Source organism: Hippichthys cyanospilos, chromosome 8 (genome assembly GCF_059441005.1).
Source record: "Hippichthys cyanospilos isolate Australia breed blue-spotted pipefish chromosome 8, RoL_Hcya_1.0, whole genome shotgun sequence".
In the NCBI taxonomy this organism is placed as follows: Eukaryota; Metazoa; Chordata; class Actinopteri; order Syngnathiformes; family Syngnathidae; genus Hippichthys; species Hippichthys cyanospilos.
The window spans coordinates 21,620,031-21,634,417 of record NC_142376.1 but is presented as its reverse complement, the minus strand read 5'-3'; the positions used below and the strand labels follow the sequence as shown (position 1 = coordinate 21,634,417).

At 39.5% G+C, this 14,387-nt stretch overlaps 1 protein-coding gene across 1 annotated transcript in view; it reads right to left on the bottom strand.

Annotated features, from left to right (window-relative positions):
• ctu2 (cytosolic thiouridylase subunit 2 homolog (S. pombe)) overlaps positions 1-14,387 on the bottom strand; it is a 28,742-nt gene extending 14,355 nt beyond the window's left edge. Inside the window, exons 1-12 of the mRNA XM_088420802.1 lie at positions 14,231-14,387; positions 11,839-11,913; positions 11,263-11,341; positions 10,830-10,889; positions 7,570-7,630; positions 7,384-7,493; positions 6,745-6,983; positions 6,448-6,583; positions 5,028-5,159; positions 4,269-4,360; positions 4,052-4,149; positions 2,935-3,033 (exon numbers count right to left, since the gene is read on the bottom strand). Of these exons, the coding sequence (XP_088276928.1) occupies positions 2,935-3,033; positions 4,052-4,149; positions 4,269-4,360; positions 5,028-5,159; positions 6,448-6,583; positions 6,745-6,983; positions 7,384-7,493; positions 7,570-7,630; positions 10,830-10,889; positions 11,263-11,341; positions 11,839-11,913; positions 14,231-14,286 (1,237 nt within the window). The 5' untranslated portion in view covers positions 14,287-14,387. The remainder of the gene's footprint in view (positions 1-2,934; positions 3,034-4,051; positions 4,150-4,268; positions 4,361-5,027; positions 5,160-6,447; positions 6,584-6,744; positions 6,984-7,383; positions 7,494-7,569; positions 7,631-10,829; positions 10,890-11,262; positions 11,342-11,838; positions 11,914-14,230) is intronic.

Here is a 14,387-nt window from a genome sequence, read left to right as displayed (position 1 = left end):
ACCTTAATCGACCAATAGCATATTGGCATCTCCGTGACTGACTCCGTGACTGACACCGTGACTGAGACAGTGACTGTGACATTGTAAGAGCAATAGTGTTCAGCGGTGACGTGACAAGCGAGATTATTTGAATACGTTGTTGCATCAAAGCGAAATTGATTGTACGAAAACGATGACCAGCATGCCAGATTGTTCGTAAGACGAAAAGTTTGTGCGTATGAGGGGGACAAAAAATGCCGCGGTACACGCTCGTAAGTCGAAAAGTTCGTAAATGAGGGAGTTCGTAAACCGGGGGTCCACTGTATTTATTTATTTTTTAATTTGAAAAGTCTTCATTCTATACATATTTACAACATTACTGCAGTACACATATTTACTTAAAATCTTAAATGATTAAACCATATACACTGTGCAGTAAGCAAGCAGTTCCACCTTTCCTTTGAAGTCTAGCGCGTTGTTTAATTTAGAGAACCAACTACACATGCTATGGCAAAAAGATGTTTTTAAATTCTGATTTAATTTTCTAACTCAAATTTATTAAAAGTAATTTTCCTCGCCTCTACCCAGCATGTCATGATGACAATCACTTGTGAAAGGCCCATGGCCCCATCTGCTCATTCTTGCAGTTTATTGGCGGAAGAGGGTTCCTGGATTCAGTTGCCCAAAATAAAGTTGTTACAAGTTCAGACAAAAGTGAAGTTATTGAGTTAACACTGGTAGCAGAGGATGTTTAGTAACTATAGAGTTCCGCCACCTTTTGAAGAAGGAAAACCTTATAAAGTTGGAAAAATGAAGTCGGAATTTGGACAAGAGTCACAGACTTGGAAAAAAAATGAAACAAGCCCTTGCAGTCGCGTTGACGCGATCAGATAGGGCGCGAGAAACAACAATGGAAATTCCCGTTGACGAGCTAAATGTGAACATGGGCATTGGACAATCAAGTGAATTGCAAATTTAGTTTACACCGTTCATTTGATGCTTACAACACATTCATGTTCTGATATTATTTCAAATGTAAAGTGTAAAGTTCATTTCTTTATGTCTTCTTTAAGAGACTGAGATTGTTGTTTCATTTGGAGAACCAACTACACATGCCATACTGTTAGAGGGCAGTGTTGCTCTTGGTATATGATCAGGGTGCTGGGGAAACATGGGGAGTAGTAAATGTTGTGAATGTGAAGAAGGCAGTTGCCCGAAATAAAGTTGTTACGAGTTCAGACAAAAGTGAAGTTATTATTTGAGTTATCGCGCAGCTGCTGTCATATTAGGAGCGGCCCGGCCATTGAATCAATATCAAACTGTACATGATCAAACATGATAATAATGGAGAGTTTACACTTGAAATACCATTTTATTTTAAAAGAAATCTTGGTAAGAGATTTCCAACGGTCTGGTTGAACATCTGCTCCATTGTGTCTCTGCCTCGACAAAGTGTAAGCGTGTGTGTGCCAACTGCCTCGACAACAACTGCGTTTGCTCTGTGTGTGTTTCATGACTGACACCCTATGGGTGTAAAAGCGGGAGTAGATTACAACTCCACAGGGACGTGCTGTGTAACTCATTAAACGTATCCCGGCACACGTTGTTGTCAACAGGCAGAGATAAAAGGCCTTCACCAGATCGTTGGATATCTCTTACCTAAATTTCTAAGTAGAGCTTTTTTCCCCCACCTAAAAAAATCCGTGAAGGACCGAGGGCGCGAAAATCAAAGTGCGAAGTAGCAAGGGATCACTGTATATAAGATACTGTTGGTGCACTTTGTGCGTGACACCTAAACAGTTGTTCATACATTTAGAGCTGTGTCCTACTAATGGGAAGTTAGCTAAAAAAAAAAAAAGCGGAAGATGCGAGTGGATAAATATAAATAAAACAAAAGTTCTCTCGCTCAGGGATGCCACTTCCACTTGAAATATGGATTTGCCATTCTAAATGTAGCTCCATTGGAAGGTTGGTTTAAACCAGGCATGTCCAAACCCGGTCCTTGAGGGCCACCTATCCTGCATGTTTTTTTTGTTTCCGTCATCCAATGCAGCTGATTCAAATGATCAGGTTTGTTGTCAGGCTTCCGCTGAGCTTGCTGATGAGCTGATCATTTGAATCAGGTGTGGTAAGGAGGGCATAAACCTCCTAAACATGTTGGATAGGCGGCCCTCGAGGACTGGGTTTGGACATGCCTGGCTTAAACCAACCTTCCAATGGAGCTACATTTAGAATGGCAAATCCATATTTGCAAGTTAGTGTAAGTGAGAGTAGCGTATTTTCCGCACTACAAGGCGCACCCAAAAGCCTGAAGTTTTTTTAAAAAGCTGATGGTGCACCTTATAATCTGGTGCGCCTTATATATGGATCAATATTGAGATTGGGATTCGTAGATGGGGAATGAACTGATAAAGGAAGCTTTACCTGTTTCTTTTGTGTGTTTACAGTTGAACAAGGTTGGTCATATTGACACTGAGTTATTATGGTATTGAGAGTTTAGAGTTATTATTTGAGTTATTATTGTTATTACTTTGAGTATTACTATATTGTGATTGAAAAAGTTTTAAAATATGTCATTAATTGAGGTGGCACCTTATAATCCGGTGCGCCTTATGTATGGAAAAAGTTTTAAAATATATAATTAATTGAGGGTGCGGCTTATAATCCAGTGCGCCTTGTAGTGCAGAAAATACGGAATTTAAATTCACTCACCGCACAAATAACCTGTGATCTGAGAGGGATTGAAGTAATGCAATAGTACTGCGATGAATTACATATAAAATAAAATAGTGTAATGTAACTAATTACTTTGAAATGACAGTAATGAGTAATAAATAATGCATTACCATTTTGAAGTAACTTGCCCAAAACTGTCCATCGTTCAGACTTTTAATCGTCTTAGGCTGGCCCACCCCTTCCCATGTATTGCTGAAAAGTAATTAAAGTGTACAGTACCTGGGTTTTGTCTGGGATATGAAGCTGCGTTTGCACCAACAGATTTAGTTTGGGAGAGGTATTCAGAGATTAAAATGGACTGGAAGGCCGAAGCATTTTCTAGAGAATGGCAAATTTGACATACATTCATAAATTAGCTTATTTAGGATTAAATCATTTCAAATACAATCACTGGTGCTGGGAAAAAATAATTGTTTCAGATAGATAATTTTCTTGTTTCAAAAGGTAGCGCAACCAACATTTAGAAACGACATTATAGCCCGATACACACCAACATGGCAATGGGCTGTTGTGGCCCCCTGCAGCGTTGGCCTATATTACGCCGGCAGATCGGCTCAGAAAAATCACAATGAACACACTCTAGGCCAACTGCTCCTATTATTCTATCCATGTGCTGTTTCTAAGGCTATGGTTTCTTATCTGTATTTTACAAGATATCAAGGGTTTAACTGATTAATCAACTTTACTACTTTGCATTCACACACAGTGCTTGAAGTATCTACCAATCAAGTGCTTTGGGCATTTCATCTTCCAACTGACCAATATACAAAGGACTGCTGTGCCTGGACTGTATTGCTCTGCAGAGCAGCGAAATGTTCAGTCAACAGTGACAGGTTCCATCAGGGATCTACTGAGTGTTTTTTTTTTTTTTTTTTTTGAACAGCAGTCAATGTTTGGTGGTAACTTTAGAGTATTACTAGCCAATCATAAGCTTCCACAAGCCATTTTTTAGTACGACCCACATACCGACTATTACAATTTGGCGCAACTAAAAAAAAAATAATAATAAATCAGCAGCTTATTCCAATGCTACACTGGCTCAAGAAATGCCAAAAACTCTCATCCCTACTTGTAAAACTAGCCGCAAACAGAATGTGGGTTACACTCATTACTAGCGATCTTGCAGAATACTTCGGCTTGAGTTCCTCTGGTCTCTCCATCTCCAACTATCGCCTCAGTCAAGAAATACCAAAAATGGCAAAGGTCTTTGTGCAAATATCAGATTGCCCTGGCTTGGGACCAGTGTGCAAAATACACTGGCTTGTGGACCTTTAAAAGCTGCGCATGATTTAGCCTAGTTTTTGGTCATTGTGATGTTAAAAAAACTAAGACTCACCAACTGTTGTATCCAAAGAACACATACAGAGCAAACATCTGTCACCAGCGTTCACAGAGGATGAACGTTTACAAGCTGTTTGCAGTTTTTCGCTTGTTCTTCAAGACACAGAAAGATTACCATGAGGTTTGTTAAGTGAAACAAATATTGTGATAGTTATCTGGAGAAGCAGCTGATCAAATGTTGTATCTCTGCCCTACATAAATATCATACCAACCTGTAGATTGTACTGACTGTAGATGGGAAATCAACTTGCAATTTATTGACAAAGCTCTCTGTCAGACGCTGGATACTGGCCTTTTCTTTATTCTGTTTGACACAAGCAATATTATAGTATTTAAGGAAGATATAAAATATGTATGCAATTAAAATAAAATACTGTAATACCAAAAGCATTTAGAGTTTAACTGAACTTTTTAAAATGAGAATTCATAAATATCAAGAGAAATGTCACACGGATGGGACTTTTGTGAGTCTTGCTATTCATTGATCAGCTCAACAATTCTTAAAATGGTAAGGTCCCTTTTTGTACTTGTCATGATTGTTTAAAATATTTTACCCACCACAATTTTAATTTTGTAATGAGATCTTGTATTTAACAGTCTCAATGAAGATGAGTATTGTTACCACTATCGTTACCAATGTGTACACTATGAAATGTTTGCACAAGTACTATGTCTCCCTCATTTCCAAGAAAATCTGTGACCGGTATACTGCAGATCTGGGATGTCTAAACAAGGTACTCAAAGGCCACTATCCTCGCAGGTCTTCACTGTGTCCGTCTTCCAACACACTTGATTCAAACGATCTGTTCATCAGCAAGCTCACCAGAAGCTTGATATCGATTCTGATCAAGTGTGCTGGATGACGAAAAAACAAACAAAAAAAAATCATGTAGGATAGCGGCAATAAAGAGCCATGTTTGGTCCCCCCTTCAATTGGTCAACAGACTGATTGATTGATTGATTCATTTTACCTTAGTGTGGAGGTTTGGTGTGAAAACACAAGGGACATCAAAGATGTGGTTATAATGGGCTATTTCTTTTGCAGAATAGTCCCTCATTGGTCTCACTGATACAATATCGCCATAACGAGAGTCTGAGAAGCTCTATTAAACAGACATACACAGAAGTTAATTTTATTTCTTATCATATACTATCTATCTCATATATATATATATATATATATATATATATATATATATACATACACACACACACACACACACACACACACACAGTCGGCCCCCGGTTTACGAACACCCTCTTTTACGAACATTTCGACTTACAAGTGTGGACCGCGGAGTTTTTTGTCCCCCACTTACGCACAAACCTTTCGTCATACGAACAATCCGACATGCTGGTCAAAATGTTCATACATTTATTTTCGCTTTGCTACGTCAACTAAATCAGAAGTTGACGCAAGGTATGGCAACGTTGAACGCTATTGCTCTTACAATGTCACAGTCACGGTGTCAGTCACGGTATCAGTCACGGAGTCAGTCACGGAGATGCCGACATGCTATTGGTCGATTAAGGTCACACTCACTCACGGAGATGCTATTGGCCGGCGTCACGTCAATCACAGAAATGCCGATATGCTATTGGTCGAACGCCTTCATCTAGCTTGATGGCACAGCTGGTTGGGACGGAAGGAAGGAGAGAAAATCAGTCAAAAACGGAAGGAAGGAATGTTGTTAAGACTTTGCAAACTTTATCTGTTAGACATGGCTTCTAAAATTGCTAGTGGCGGTAAAGGAAGAAGTAAAAGGATCATGACAATAGAAACGAAGCAAGAGATAATAAAAAAAATTAAAATATGAAGGAGGTGCACGCATGGTTAACCTTGCTCGTGAGTATGGACGGAACCGCTCGGCAATCTTCTAAGGGCAAGACTTTCCTTGCCGGGGGATGAACCTCGATCGACAACAAAATTGAGAGGCTTCTTCTATAATGGATTAAAGAGAAGGAAATCTCCGGTTATATGTTCTAGTTTGAGAAAAGTTCCCGTTTAAGAAAATAAATCAATGAATTTGCGGGTTGGTCTCTGCACCCCTCCGCCTCCACCCAGCTCAAGTCACGTCGCCCCAAAGGTAAATGTCATTTTTCCTTTGTATATGTTATTTAACTGTACAGTAGATTATGTTACTCATTTTTAATATGTGTATAAAGTCGTGATGTTTTTACCTAAGGTTTTTGCACGCATTCACGAATTAACATAGGTTTGGATCGCCCGTCATACGAGCAGTTCGAGTTACGAGCGTAGCCGCTGAATGGATTAAGTTCGTAACACGGGGGCCCACTGTGTGTATATATATATATATATATATATATATATATATTATATGTACACACACACACACACACACACACACACACACACACACACACACTTACCGTGTCTTGAGCTAGCTGGGCTCCTCTGCCCAGTGAAATACTAGTAAGTAGTTTAACCGCAAGTCTGGTGCAGTTGTCTCCGAACATCAATTTACTGTAGCCTTCACAACGAGCCGTGTGCACTAAAAGATGCTGTCTAAGAAAAATATACAGTGCATAAAAAAATGATACATAAAATAGTAAATGCCAATTTTTTAGAAAACCTTTGAAACGTTTACAATTTTAAATTTTGATTTGATATTCAGAAATATATAATCATTTCACATGTTTATGGACCAACTAGAATAAAAATCACACCTTAATGTGCTCAGTAAATCCTCTTTGGCTGTTAGTGTCTTAAAAGAATCAACAAGATGCTGCAGTAACGTAGTTTGGGACTCCTCGACACCAAGTAATGAACTTCCATGCTTCTGTTTCGATGTCAAATGGTTTGAGCAATCATTGTGAATGAAGTGATCCACAGATGCTTTGTAGGAACTTGCTTGTTGCGGTGAGAAAGGAGCCATCTCTAAAACTGAAGTGGGGAGATTAAGAACCTACAAGGTGACAAGAGGATAGTCATGAATCTATTTTAGACATTACAGCACCTTCAACCTGCCACACTAGCATACACAACCAAAAGCTGTAACCAGGTGAGTGTCCCATACATATATGAAATCAAATTACTGTAAAGGGGGGGAATTCTTTTTATATGGACATACTTTCAAGCACCACATATGTTGATTGAAATACAAAAAGTGTGGCACAATCAAGAAGTGGTTTGTTGTGGATGCTGTTTTCTTAGCGTCTCCATCTTGGCCGTAGCATAAAAGTAATACCAACAGCCAGAAACACTTTTGTTGAAGCATTCTGTACATATCAGTTTGATCTGAAAGGAGATTCCAGAAACAGTGTAACATGGTGAAACAAGACACTTCATCTCACATCGCAGCTAACCTGTTCCAGAGGCACAATGAGGAAGGGGAATCTTGTTGTTAAAAAAATATCTTTCATCTTTGCCACTGTTTGTAGTCTCTCCTTCATAGACTGATTCAAAGCACCACCCTCTAAAAACAAAAACATTCAGTCTTAATACTGTAATCAGGCAGGACTACACTCAATTTCAAGTTTGTCTGTATTTACCATCAATGTAGACAATGCCTGGAGTGAATCTCAACTTCTTGTGAGCATTCTGACTCAAACCCTGAAGGTGGAGATGGGAAAAAAAATTAGGCACAATACAGTGTTTTTTCTGAGATTTTTTTTTTTTTTTTGAGCCCCAGAGGCCAGCGCTTCAGCAAACTGTGGTGGTGTAAATGAGCGCTCAACAATATTTGGTTGGGAGGCAGGATTGGGTTGGTACAGACTAGAGGCAGTGCTTAAAGCCCGGATCACAAATGTCAATAGTGACCCTCCAGGTAATCCAGAGATCATATAAATTACCCAAGATCCCAAGACTTTGCAATATTCCTGGTTACTATAACAGCAAATGCCTGAAAGTGAGGGACGGCTAGAAGCCCCAAAAGTATGTCTAATTGGGTTGACAACCCAGGTGAGCTAAGCGTTGCTTGGAGAGAGTTGAACCTTTGGAAGGACTGGAATGTGAAATGAAAAGCTGCGAATACATATGAAATGGTGGCATAGGGTCCACATAAAAGTGTAGCGCCTGCACGGGACCTGAGCATCATGCGCAGCACAACGCAGCCATGTTATAGAACCAATGAGGGCAGGAGTATATCCAACTCCTGCTCTCATTGGTCCATGGTTGCACCGGGAGCCAAACACAAGTCTTGTAGGAGTGTTCGCGAGCTAACTGATAGATTGGTTGTGCCTCCTCATTAAACTCACTCATTGAGAGAGAAAAGCGGAAGGAGCAGCTGGACAGTGGTAGCCACAAAAAAAACCCATTGTAAATCTGTTCCCTACATTTATTTTGTAATTAATTAGAATTTCATGTGTAAACTCTATGTTAATCATGTTTGGTCAGCTACAGGCTTAAAATGTGGCGTCCACACCGAACGCAAACACGGCGAAAAAAACGGATGGTTTGTAATGCAGTCAATGTAGTTCGCACGACAGGACGCGAAGGAGTGTTGGGCGACACGAAGGATGCATATGGAGCGACACGAGATGCGACATGAAATTCTGCTCATTCCGCCTGTCGCAAGAAGGTGAAAATGTTTTGATTATGATGCTGAATCAAGTATTGCCGCAAAGCGAGGGACACGCAACACAAAATAAAAATTTTTAAAAAAGCAAAGACAGGTGCTGTAAGAGAAAAACATTGGCTCTTCTACATCCCAGAAAAGAAGTGAAAGTTCTCAGCGGTACTCTCCTTTATGGATCCACTGTACAATGCACAACAACCTCAGTCCACACCTCTCGCGTAACGATGTGAACAAGCTAAATGCCAGCAGTTAACACCCGTCGACTGAAAGCCTACCGAATGAGCGTAGCGGGATGATTTTTCACGGTTGGTATGAAGGTAGCATAATTTCATGTCCGATCGCTGTTAATCCGAGGGCAACTGTGGCTCGCCGTTATCTCGACAACAGTTACGGGATGGAAACGGGAACGGATAACAGTACAGTTACTGTATAAAGTATAATAAAAAAAAAAAGATTTAAGATAATATGTGTACTGCAATAATTAGATGTCCAAGGAGTGCCCATGGTAGGTACATTTACAGTTAACTTGTCTGTTTCGCATGCGCGAAAGATAGTCTCAATCATCCGCAAGGCTCATGAGGAGGAGCGGTCAAGAAGATGGATGGATGGTTGTTTTGTGGATGGCCGGCATTGAACGCTGTCCAGAAGGGGGCGAGGCAGCCACACAATAAGAGATGTGTCCTCTGCAAATAAGGAGCTTTACTTCCTGATTATAAATATACTGTAGGTACCTAATATTTAATAAGAAATTAAATTGTCAATACCAAATGTAATTTATATGCACACATTTAACTGTGAAAAATGAAAATATACCATGATCTAGGAAGCTCTTTAAAGGAATTTAGGTTGAGCTTCACTTCCGTTCAGAGAATGTGTACCAAGGCAGTTCGATGCAGGCAAAGTTCACAAATACAGTTCTAGTGCACTCAAAGCATGCTTATGTGCAACAAATTTTCTCATAATAATTGTAAGTTCTTTCTGCATTTCCAATTATGAGTATATACAGTGGACCCCGGTCTACGACACCCCTGCCTTACCTTACGGTTCTTTCAATTTACGACGTGGACCGCAACGTTTTTATGTCCCCTCTGTACGCCATTTTTTCCGCCTTGCAACACATCCAACATGGCGGTTAGTGTGCATGTGTGACAACCATGTTGGATGTGTCTGCGCTCATACGTCTATACACGTGTCTTGTTTTCTTTAAAAAAAAAAAAAAAAAAAAAAACTTTGTTATAATCTTTTAAATATGACGTGAGCCGGATTGTGCCGCGCAAAGTCACGTTGGCTGCGTCTCGACCCGGTGTGCGTCAACTGGTAAAATATTTGTCTTTCTTTATAATTTGGAGCTTATTTGCCTGCTTTGGTTATGTTGATTTGCATCAGGTTTCGCACCATGAAAGAACTTTATATTAGTGTTTGCCGATTGATACTTTCTTGCTTGATCGTGTTGTTGGATTCATTCGAAACGCACAAGGATGCCGGATTGACGTGCGAGTGTACTTCAGTTGTGTCGTTAGATTAGCATATTTGCCGATATGCTATTGGTCGATTAAGGTCACAGTCATGGTCTCAGTCACTGAGATGCAGATATGCTATTGGCCGGCGTCACGTCAACCACGGAAATGCCGATATGCTATTGGCCGAACGCCTTCATCTAGCTTGATGGCACAGCTGGTCGGTGTGTTGTGAAGACTTTGCAAACTTTATCTGTTCGACATGGCTTCTAAAATTGCAAGTGGTGGTAAAGGAAGAAGTAAGAGGATGATGGCAATAGAAACAAAGCAGGAGATAGTAAAAAAATACGAAGGAGGCGCACGCATAGTTAACCTTGCTAGTGAGTATGGCCATAACCGCATGGCAATCGGTACAATTCTCAATAACAAGGAAGCTATGATAGCAAGCAAGTCTTCTAAGCGCAAGACTTTCCATGTCAGGGGACGGACCTCGGTTGACAACAAAATGGAGAGGCTAATTTACATAGGTTTGGATTGCCCGTCATCCAAGCAATTCAAGTTACGAGCCTAGCCGCTGAACGGATTAAATTCATAACACGGGGGCCCATTGTGTGTGTGTGTGTATATATATATATATATATATATATATATATATATATATATATATATATATATATATATATATATATGTGTGTGTGTGTGTGTGTGTGTGTGTGTGTGTGTGTGTGTGTGTGAGTGTGTGAGTGTGTTTGTGTGCGCGCGTATGGCACAAATAGACCTCTTGAACTTGTCTGAGCATTGAAGAAGAGGAAGGACCTCCGGATATAGCCAGCAGCACCTAAAATTATAAAAATGTTATGACCAGAGGAGCTGCAGAAAAAAATAAAACACTTGCCTCATTTACTAAAATCTGAAATAGAGATGGCTTATTTTCGGGTTCAGTAACAAATTGTGCACACTTTCGGTAGGAATCTCAAGTAAGTCATGTCATGTACAAGGCTTAAAATGATTGACTAGTACACAGCCAATGATGCATTTTTTGTTTTTCCACTTGTTTATTTATAGTTATGTTGTGCATGATTTGATACTTGATGTTAAAGTAGTGTTTTGTGTGTTTGTGTATAGCTTAGTTTATCAAGCCTTTATCAAACTAGCCATTAAGGAAACCACTAGTGCCTGTTCATGCACGGAGGGAGAAATAAACACCTTACCTTTTCTCCAGGGAAAATCACTCTGTTTTTGCCCAGTACGGCCCTGAATTTATGAAGAAAGTACTGTTCAAAACAGTCCCTAACAAGAAAGGAAAAGCATCAGACATCAATACTTGTTGCAGTTTTAACTGCAGGCAAAAATATGTGTAATATGTATAAATAAGGTGGTTATCTAATTTTTAGATAATGAGCTTAATAAAACTATTCAAAAAAGGTCTCAAAAACATCAAATAATTATGACTCTCAGTTTAGCAGTTCCAAGTGAATGCCCTAAATCACCGCTGTAAACAGCAATGCAAAAATGACTTTAAATGCATAAATATGTTGTGCGTTGTTGTAATATCAGTGCTGGGTAAATGGTTTAGTTTTTTTCAGTTAATAGATTTTTTTTTTTTTAATTTGAATCGCTCACCTGTGCAAATGTGATGCATTATATTAGGAATGTTAGTAGTACAGTCATAGCCATGAATACATACAGTACAGTATAAAGACGCTAAATATAAAGGAGGGGCCGAAAGCAAAATGCATTCCATCATGAATACACAGGGCCAGTACAACTGATGGTATAGATCTTACCTACAATATTGGTCTCCCGCTCTGATGGCGACAACGGCAATCTGGTCCTTGCATTTACCACACTTCTTTGACACACTGCAAATTCAATAAGTCATAATGATAAATTTTATCACCAAACTGTTCCAAAAGTCAACAAGACCAGTTTTAGGGCTGCTAAGAAGGAACACACTTTAAAAAGAAAACCCAGGTTTCATTTTGGTTAAAAACTGTGCACATTTTTACTAATTTTATTGGGTCTTTACACTTAGTTTCTTTTTAAAAATGTATAGCCTGTCCATTCCGTGATATTACACTTCACACATTCTGCCTTTAGCTTTCATCATTAATTCAAAACTTTTGAATGAATGTTTATTGGTATTTTATAAAATATTTTAGGGACTGTTTTTTAGAATCTATTGAGATGTAAAATAAAAAAACAATTAGAGAAAAACTGTTTTGAATTTCCTTTGCGGTGTCATTTTTACTCTGCAATGCTTTCTAATTGCATTTTCTGACAGTTTTATAATCAACAGTGTTTGTGGTGTTTGTATATATATATATATATATATATATATATATATAAATAAACACACACACACACACACACACACACATATATATTTTAAGTTGGAGTTTTTAGACAATTAAAATTCAGCTATCTTGTGTCACCAGGCTGTATGTAATCTGACTGCTCCCAGAGGCCCTAGGGCAGTGGTCCCCAATCTTTTCATCACCACGAACCGGTCAACGCTTTAGATTTATATTGTGTGCTGTTGCTGGCTGCTCTAAAAACCACATCATCCTTCTCACGATGTATGTAATATCAACAGCGGCCAGAAGCGGTGCTAAAATACAGAAAATACTAAAAGATCAAGCACAAATATATGAACTGTTAAACTAAATCATTTCCGCGGCCCGGTACCAGTTGATCCACGGACTGGCACTGGTCCGTGGACCTGTGGTTGGGGACTGCTGCTCGAGGGCATTCGCTTTAACAGTTGCGGGCTTTTGTGCCGTGTGCAAAGACACATGTAAAAAGGCCCATATTTTTAATAGACTGCTGCAATAGCCAAATGAGTCATAAGCTCGCCATCTAGAGGCCTAACGTTGAACATGACTTGAATGTGATGCTCTCTGCAGAAAGGCGGTGCAATGCTTAACAACCAAGCTACGCGATGTTGGCTTTGGCTGATTGCGCTCAAGGCGTAGCATAGCTATTAGCTAACCTGGGTGACTTGGCCATTTTTCTGACTAGTCTGAGCTAGACTGCCGTTGTTCCTGCTCGGCTACCAGGGGCGCTAAACCTGGCAAATAGTTCTGCTGGGAATGCCTTCTGTTTGCAAAGGATCCATTTGGTGTTTAAAGCTACATTGGATTTGCAAACTTCAATTGTTTACCCCAGGCAGCAACGAGGCACCAAAACATGGCTGGACACACGCGCCACAATGCTTTTAAAAATTTCTTGGGACACTCAAGTGCATATGCAGTATTGTACATCTCAATTCGAAGGTAAAGAGAGCTCCTCAATAAGCTATGGTGTAAAGCTGCGGAATATAGCTTGTATTGCCCAGTAATGCGTACGTGTGTGCATGAGAGGTATTTATTCGAGTCTGACATCACAGAAAGCGTACGTGTGAAAGTCACAGACCGCCACTGCATTTAAAGGATATTTTCAGCATACAGTTAAACTTTTTTACAGACATGTAAAAGACCCATTTCTAACTGTAGTGTCACACACATGACACATCCACAACTGATTTAATTAAACTTTTTATTTGAATGAAAAATATTTAAATGACGATATGTATGCTGTTGTTTGGTTTCATTTTCAAGTGAGATGTTCTTAAAAATATGAAGTAATGGTGTGCATTATAGCATTAGAATAAATTAAGTTCACATGCTCAGTACTCCTGTCCGTTTCTAGTTCACGTTTAGCAAATAATTCTTCTGTATTTTCACTATATTTACAATTTCTTGTAGACAATTAGGGCTTGAAAAGAAGCCGCTTTGTTTTCCGTGTTTATTGATGAACAGGGTAATTCAACAATTTCGATGTGGTTTGAGACGAATCGGTGGTGGTGGTGGGGGGTCAATAATCGACCTACATCTGGGATCGGGAGGCAATTGTACGAAAACTGGCCACCTTGTTGTGCCACCACTATCAATGACCTTACACCTATCTATTTAACCATGAAGTAGCCGACCTAATAATTAATTGAATAAGTGCTTACACAAACCGAACACGTCGCGTCGCTTAAAACACACAGGCTTGTAGTAATAACTTAACATAGTTGTTTTGCATTGGCTTCCCACCACTGATCACTTCATTCGACAAAACAAAGTTACATTAGCGCCGTCTTTCTTTGCTTGAAACAGCAGTTTCATAAGTGTTTTAGTTGAGACCAAAACTTACCATGGAACTTCTTTCTGTTCCAAGTCATCATGATAGGCTTCGACTGCCTGACACATGATTGTAAGGCAAACAAGCAAGAACCTTTCGTGAGGTAAAATTAATCACTTGAAAGAAGCGTGGTTTTTCCAACACGTCCGATCACAAATTCAGCTCGGCT